The 8,028-nt window shown below is 36.1% G+C and overlaps 1 protein-coding gene and 1 long non-coding RNA gene across 3 annotated transcripts; both read right to left on the reverse strand.

Moving 5' to 3' along the window:
• Window positions 1-1,247: 1,247 nt before the first annotated feature.
• Window positions 1,248-4,545, reverse strand: LOC133735173 (uncharacterized). Its single transcript, XR_009858800.1, has 2 exons — window positions 4,346-4,545; window positions 1,248-1,547 (listed from the first exon to the last, which is right to left on the reverse strand). It is a non-coding gene; the product is annotated as an uncharacterized LOC133735173 (long non-coding RNA).
• Window positions 4,546-4,631: 86 nt separating this feature from the next.
• Window positions 4,632-8,028, reverse strand: LOC133740493 (uncharacterized). 2 transcript variants are annotated; one of them, XR_009861264.1, is made up of 5 exons: window positions 7,329-8,028; window positions 5,991-6,161; window positions 5,640-5,748; window positions 5,071-5,143; window positions 4,639-4,915 (listed from the first exon to the last, which is right to left on the reverse strand). XR_009861264.1 is itself a non-coding variant. In XM_062168443.1 (4 exons), the coding sequence occupies exons 1-3, from the start codon at window positions 6,218-6,220 to the stop codon at window positions 5,117-5,119; spliced, it is 366 nt and encodes a 121-aa protein (XP_062024427.1). In that variant the 5' UTR covers window positions 6,221-7,322; the 3' UTR covers window positions 4,632-4,915; window positions 5,071-5,116. The 2 variants fall into 2 exon arrangements, 1 of the variants encoding a protein (XP_062024427.1); XM_062168443.1 differs by lacking the exon at window positions 7,329-8,028 and having other exon boundaries at window positions 4,632-4,915; window positions 5,991-7,322.

Below are 8,028 nucleotides of genomic sequence, written 5' to 3' on the forward strand. Positions count from 1 at the left end.
ATAAATAGAAACTACAAAAATAGAAACTTTCTACAAATAGGAACTTTCCCAATCAAAGAATGGAAACTTTCCTAAACAGAGTTTTACTAAGGAAATGACGCAAGAAATGTAAGGAAATGCAGTTAAAACGTCGCATTAAAATGCTCCTATCATGAACCACTTGAGCAATTTGTGCTATCTCTTACTGCAATGCCAGACAACAATATTGATTCTATTGAAAGGGTTATCATATTATTTATCGCTTTCCACCGAAATGGACGAATGTAATTGATTTAAAGTTCTGATTCTGTTCAGTTGAGATTGAAGGATTGTATATTCTAGTATTCTATAATTGCCAACTCATTAATATGTCTCTTAGTCCTGAATGTCAACTTTTTGTTTTTTGTTTACTTTTATGCTGTTAAATTTGGTTTCACTTGAACATATAAGTTGTGATATTGCTATAAGAATCTTAAAATTATTTTGTATGATCTTAAAATTATTTTGTATGAATCTTAAAATCATTAGTGTCATTCCTTGTTGTCTTCTTTGGTAATTTTCTTGCTGCCATATATAAGATCATGTGTAATATAGAGAGAGCACTACTAGAATTATGGCCTCAGACATCGGCCAAAAACCGATGAGAAAAAGAATTCCGACCGATGTCTTAGTGGGTGATGAGAAAGGTCCGGAAAATCCAGACGTCAGTTTTTAGCCGATGTCTAGTATCATTATACACATCGGTTCCTCATTATAAATCGATGTAATTACGTTTAAATGATAACAAATTTGTATGTTTATATATTGTTAAACCTCATTTTATTGTCTTTAATGCTTAAAGAAATATAGATCCTATAGCACAACTATGCATTTTAACATCGTTATTCATTTAAAAATGATGACTGATACTGTTTCACACATCGGTTTTCTAGTCTTCATCGATGACAATACTTATACTGGACATCGATTTCTATCTAAAACACGATGTGCACTAGTTTGTGGCACATCGGTTCCACCATAATAATTCGATCTCCTGTGGTTAATGAGACATCGATTTTCATTTTGAGACTGATGTATTTCTCTCGATGGACATCAGTCTTTATGGTAATAACTGATTTAAACTTTATGTACAAACATCATGTTCTTTAGATGAGGATGATGTCAACAAAATATGTATCTGCTGCTGCTATAAAATGCAATCCACATTTGACAAGAGTAATTTGAATATTGAGGAATTCTGTCCAAAATCATTATCCTTGACAGTTCACAAAATAGGCAAAATAAAACCCCAATTAACCTACTACAAGCTAGGCTAGCCTAGCAATTACTATTGCGGTTTTGTTCACAATTGCTGCAGTCACTTCATCTACTACAAAAAGGTAAACAATCACAAGCCTTACTCAAAATCAAGAAACTAGTCGGAATCTACTGCAAAGTCTGTAAGTAGTCGACCACTTCAATAATAGTTTGTTCATTGTCTTCCCATCAGAGTTGATAAAGTCAACATCGTCTACTGGTAATCCACAGTAATGAAGCAGCCTCATCATTTGGTCCATATCAAGGCTTACCTACAAACGAATATGAGCGGTTAAATTTCACAGAGAGATTGCAAAGAATATATTTACCTCTAGACCACTATTTACCTACAAACTTGAAGCCAGCTTCAATTCAAACCGACTGACATCTTGGTAAGATTGAATGACTAGACATTTCAATATTCACTAAAATAATCATGCCCACCAAAACTTGGGTACTAGACTACTCCTTTACCATCTTTCACTACATTATCCACTGAACAGAAACTCTAACAGTATGGCTAATTTGAAAAATAACTGCAAATGTTTACCACAGAAACAACTGCATAAAGAAATGAGCATTTAATTACCAAATTAATTAACTAAATGATACGCTAAAAGCAAGCGCATAATTTAACCCTGAAAAGATCGTTAGTAGTATAAGCAAATAGGGATCGTTCTATTCCGGGGATTGAGGGTACACCTGTCATTGTCAAACAATTAAACAATTAAAATTAAAACAAAGTATAATATTCACAAAGATATTCACAAGTATAAACAATTATTTACGAAAAAGGGGGAATTTAGGTTTTGGTTTTTTCGAAAATAAAACTAAGTTAATAAAACAATTAAAATGCAAAAACATAAAAATACAAATGGAATGAGAGAACAAAGATCAAAAACCGAAACATATGATTAAAATTGATTCAAACCCTAATATTGTTCATCTAAGTCATGAGAAAGGAGTTGATCATGTGAAACGTTAGAAAGCAAACAATTTCCCATATTTTACTTTTCAATGCTAATTAATCTAAGTGAAAGCACAAAGACTAATCCTATCAAACATGCATTCAAGCCCTAGAAAGCTAGTCAATCATGACATGTTCAACGCATAAAGCACATAGAAAGGCTATCAACTCAAGTGTACAACTTAGTATGGAAAAGTCCACCTAATTGCAATTCTCTTTAATTAAATTCGATCTTTGTACAAAACCTTTACTACTTTGATTCAAGTTTACACAAAACAAAAAGTTGATTTTATGTTCTTGAACCTAGCATCAATTATATCGAAACCCTAAGTGTTTGCAACCACATAAGATTAAAATACAAAAGTTATCTATAACGCAAATTTAATTAAACAAACTCACATAAGCAACTTTCGAAGAACAATAATATGAATCTGAAAATTTCATTCAATCATATAAAAATTCCAGAAATTAATATTCATTCAAACATATATGTCAACTAGAACAAACCCAACGAAATTCAAAGCAAAGGTTACAAAGTAGAGGTCGAATTACACCGTGGATGGAAGATGATGATGGGTGAATAAAGATGAATTCTTTGAACTCGAAAGCAAGCTTCAAAGGTGGATGGTGGAGGAATAGGTCACGGCTTCTTCTTCTCTTCCTTGGCCTTGCTTGAACTCGTGGCTTGCTCTAGAGGATGGAAGAACTCACGGCTATGCTAAAGGGATTTTCTGATTTTTCTAAATTGTAAATTGTATGGAGAGCAACCCAAAACGTCACAATGGAGAGGGAATATATAGGGGACGGCAAACTTGGTCTCCAAGCCGTGTATTTCTCCTTTTATTTCCCAAGAAATTAATTTAATCATGCCACACGGCTCCAACCAATCATGTAGCGCCAAATAAGCCCTAGTGTGTCATCCAACCAATCATAAAGCTCCAAAATAATTCCCTAATATATAGTTGCCGAATTCCCATAGATATATTCTGATTTTATACTTTAAATTCGGCCAAAACTCCTCTAGGGAATTTAGGGATGAACCTAGACGCATTTTGAGCTTTTTCTTGTTGTCCACACTTCTTCTTTCCTTAAAACTCTCCCTATTTCTTCTCCCAACGTTTTCTTCTTGATTTTTCTTGATTCTCACGTTGTTCTCTCTCTCTTTGCACGGCAAAGACTCTTAAGTCTCCCAAAAATATTTTCTTTCCATAAAAATTTGCCCTAGAAAATCTCAACCGAAATCTTCTTTTATTTTTCTGATTTTTCACGCCATTCCTTGTTTCTCTCTTGATACTTCACGGAAAAAGACTTCTAGGGTTTAATCCATTGCGTCACAACCCTAATTCCATGGGCTTTGTGGGCTTTTATCCAATTTGCCGAAAATCCAATAAGTCTTGAGAGTTCTTGGGCCTTGTTGCTTCTCATTCAAGCCTTGTCACCTTCCAACGCCATAACACTTTATTTTTCCATTTCTTTTTCATAGTAACGTTGGAAACTTCATTGGTAAGCTTTCCTCCTTTTCGCAGGGTTTCCTGGTTGAAGCAGGAAAACTTCTTTTCTTCATTTCTGCTCATTTTTGTGGCTCATTGTTCCTCATTTTTGCTCCCCTTGGTGTTCGCAAGCTCCTCTTTCCATTTGTGAGTTCATTTCCACTTTTTAGCTCGGAGGTCCTGAAAATAGAAACTAGTAAGAAAAATAGAAACTTTCCTAAAATGAAAAATGGCAACTTTCCTAAACTGAAAATGGGAAACTTTCTAAAAATGAAAAATAGAAACTACCGAAAATGGAAACTTACTAAAAATGAAAAATAGAAACTACAAAAATAGAAACTTTCTACAAATAGGAACTTTCCCATTCAAAGAATGGAAACTTTCCTAAACAGAGTTTTAATAAGGAAATAACGCAAGAAATGTAGGGAAAAGCAAGTAAAACGTCGCATTAAAATGCTCCTATCACTAAACAAAGTATATGTCTTTTGTTTTCCTTTTTCAAGTAGATAAAGCCAAAAAAGTAAAATAGGAGTCCACATAAGAAACAGCAGTAGGAAAATACTGCAAACGACAGGACCGCAATTGTTGCTTTAAAGGATTTGGCAAATCTTACTATTTGTCGAGCAAGCGGATACAAGCAGAAACACAGAGACTTAAAGGGATCAAGACATGCTTGTGAAAAACCAGATCACCATGCCATGCCTTCCCAATCATATGTTGGCACCTCCAACTACAATGAGGCCAAAGAAAACCAGAAAGTGAAGACATGATGACCAATACAACTGTGAATACAACTGCATCTGCAAATAATGCTGTGAATTAAAGCCCCTGCAAATAAAATTTAATAAAGAAAATCAAGCATTAGCAAGCAACAAATAGCTCCATATTTCTGCTTTAAATGACCAAAATGTTCAAGCTCATAACATTTTAGAAAGACAGCTATACAGGTTCAAGCTCATAACATTTTCAAAACATTTACATGTATTACTTACTTTACAGTCTTGTCCAAGCTTCCAGTGACTAAGAGGTTCAACTTGGGGATCCCAGCCATGTCTTTAATGGGGGCATCATGCAGAGCAACAGTCATTATTTGGTTAGTAGCCAAGGACCACATCTTAGCTTGCTTGTCACAGCCTCAAGAGAAGACAGTCGCCCCATCATCCTTCCAAGTTGAGCACAAAGCCTACATATTAGTACAGAATGACAACAGTTGATAAGTAACCTTAAACATATTAAAGACCAATATTCTGAATACCACTAATGTTTATACATGATTTCAAATTCTTGTTTCTACTCCAAGTTTAATTGCAATATGTATGCCAATATATATGTATAAACCTCATCATTAGACACTTCCTCATTCAGCACTGCATCAAAAACAAATTCATGTTTCTCCACATATGTTGTCAACCTGCAGAACATAGAGAATGAACTCAGAAACACAAAAATCTTCTTAACCAAATATGAATTATGAGTACAATCATGAGCTAAGCATCAGACTAAACAGGAGAAAAGAGGGGAAAGGGAAACAAAAATGATCTAGGGTTGCAAAAAATAAAAAATAAAAATAAAAAGAGAAATGAATTAAGGATACCAAATAGAGCTAGCTCCATCATTATCAGACTATCAGCAAGTACGGGTATGTAATGACATTTATTTTATCAGTCTTATGTCTAGTGTACCTAGGTTGTATGAAAGTTTTTTAATATACCTCTGATTTTGCATATACAAACTGTTATTTACTTTTTACATCCCAATGGCAGGAAGAAGTAAAAGAAGGAGGCATCATCTGTATACAGCCGGCTCTAGTTGCAACAAATATACTTGTCTATTTATTTCATCAAGTCGTTGGCAAAGATAAGACATCTTTTTCTCTAGTAAGTTGTTTACCATCAAGTGGCAGTTACCTTGAGCTTAGTCTCATGAACTGTTACAGAGTTGGAAAGTGTGTCTATTATGTCTTCCTCATTCATTGGCCATTGCCAATTCCTTTTTGTTAAGTGGTCTCTTGCGCACCTGCATTCACACCATTACAAGACTGATTAAAAAATGAAAACAGATTCTGAAAGGCCTGGCAGATATGGAAGTGCAACCATTTTCTCTTTAACCAAATCAAGCCCCTTCATAACTTGAACCAGCAAATGTCTGGTAGTCTCACTGGCATTGCAAATTGTTTCAAGTAAATACCAAAATCATAAGTATCATTGGGATGGCAGGATAGGAACCTAAGAGTTTATTAAGGAATAGATAGAACATACCACAAACTGGCTTTCTCTTTGTCTGCTGCAAAAATTTTCAGGAGGTTGTTTTCTGGTAACCGAGCCCTTTCTTCTTTGCTTGTTGTTAATATAAGGTTCAGAATCATTAAAGCTTCTGCCCCGAGAAGGATAATATTAAGGAGAAACATCATGCATTCCAGAGACTGGCATCTACAGATGTGATACAGAATAATTTTAGCAATACAAATAGACAATGCATGCGGATTCATCTCTGTCTATTTCTACTGTAAAAGCAACTCTTGATAGTACATGATGAACTCCCAGACTAACATATTTAAAACATAAAGAGAAAATAATAACTATATACATGATATAAAGAAACGCAGTACTGTATTTACACTTCCTGCAAAATCCCATGACTCAGGTAGTGAAGAAGTTTGAATTATTGAGACACAACATTCATAGAAGAATACCGATGCAATTGCACAGTAAGTACTGAATTACACAGATAATCACATAGTTGATAAAGAAAAGATTTCGCCACCAGAATTACAACATCGAACTATAATGATATAACCATAGGCACACAGACACATTTACATGTATCTCTCTTAAAAGTTTCTCAAAGTTTGATCTATGTACTGCATATATACATATAACAATTTAACTGAGATAGTTGAGCATAGATTCTTAAGAAGGGTCTGTGCATATTTGATTTGGTGCTAAACTTATATCCTTGAATCTCTTCCTTTTACAAGTACAAACTTTCAAATCAAAAGCCAAATTTAACAGGGATGGTTTGTTCTTCATCCCTTGCCATGTGTGCATGATTACCCATAAATCAATGACGGTGTCAATTCATGATAGAGTCAATGATTGAAAAAACACTGTAAAAAACAAGTGTCTTGCATGACAAATTCTAAAGGTTTGGTACTTGCATTGGGAAAAACATGGTATTACATAACCAATAACACCATAGGCCAAAACCAGTCATGTATCCTGCACCAATCCATCTCCAACCTTAGACTCGTGCAATTTCTAACCTTTGATACTGTTTTAAGTTCTAACAACTTAATCCCAATTACTGATTCATCCGTTCGCGACACAAATCACACCCTCATGCATCAAATTAAGTACCTTAACTCAATTCCACCATACAAACCATAACATCAAACTTTCAAACACTAGCATACTTAAAAATAAGCAGTATTGAACAAAAAGAACAATCCTTTTATTCTTTGGAAAGAGCAAAATCCCAAATGAAAACTGCATATAATAACTTGTCAAAAATTCAAAATCAACATCCAAAATAACTCAAATTCCCATAGGCCACACAATAGGCAGATAAACAGAAAGAGAAAGAGGAAGAGGCGAAACCATAGCCAAAGATAGAGTCCATGAATGCACCGCCGGAGTCCCCAGCGAACCTGAGAAGGCAGACAGCAAAGCCATTTGGGGAAACAGGGAACAATGCGTTTGAAGGATTAGGGTTAGGGTTTGGCTCCGTGTCGACGGCTTCGGAGTCGGTCTTCGAAGAATCCAAGGGCGACGCGGTGGCCATGGTTGCTGCAATTATGCGATTTTATCTTTAAGCAGAAAAGAGATGGGTAGAGACAGAGAGGAAGCATGAAGAACCCATAATTTGCAAACCCGGAAACATAGAACAGAGTACCTGATGCCGGTTGCGCCGTCGTCATCGCAATTGTGTACGGTTCCTCCGTCCCGGGCATTTGGTGCTCGAAGTCGCACCAATCGAGGACGATAGACTCCTTGGAGGCCGGTTGGACCAGTTGGGGTTCAGATCTCGGAGCAAGGACGTGGTGGCGTTGGACGAGAAGCGCCGTCAGAGGCGATGGCGCCGGTGAGCAGACAGAGGCGGTTAACGAGGGAGAGGCAGTAGCCGTGGAAAGAGAGCAGGAGAGGAAGGAGGAGAGCGCTCGGGTTTCAGGGAAGAGTGAGAAACAAAGAGCTGAACCCGGAGAACAAGCTCAGGCCAGAGAACGAGCTCGAGGCGTCTGTGCTGGTGTCAATCGTAGTCAAGTGAGAGTTGGGGTTCGAAAGTTTCAGACAAGTGAAA

The sequence above is a fragment of the Rosa rugosa genome, chromosome 3 (genome assembly GCF_958449725.1).
Source record: "Rosa rugosa chromosome 3, drRosRugo1.1, whole genome shotgun sequence".
Lineage (NCBI taxonomy): Eukaryota > Viridiplantae > Streptophyta > Magnoliopsida > Rosales > Rosaceae > Rosa > Rosa rugosa.

Bases quoted from the DNA above. Each gene is read 5' to 3' on its own strand.
- LOC133740493 (XM_062168443.1), bottom strand. From the start codon at position 6,220: ATGAATCCGCATGCATTGTCTATTTGTATTGCTAAAATTATTCTGTAT. The intron at 5,749-5,990 runs GTATGTTCTATC...GTGTGAATGCAG, and splicing joins AAAGAGAAAGCCAGTTTGTG to GTGCGCAAGAGACCACTTAA. The intron at 5,144-5,639 runs GTAACTGCCACT...TATGTTCTGCAG, and splicing joins TTCATGAGACTAAGCTCAAG to GTTGACAACATATGTGGAGA.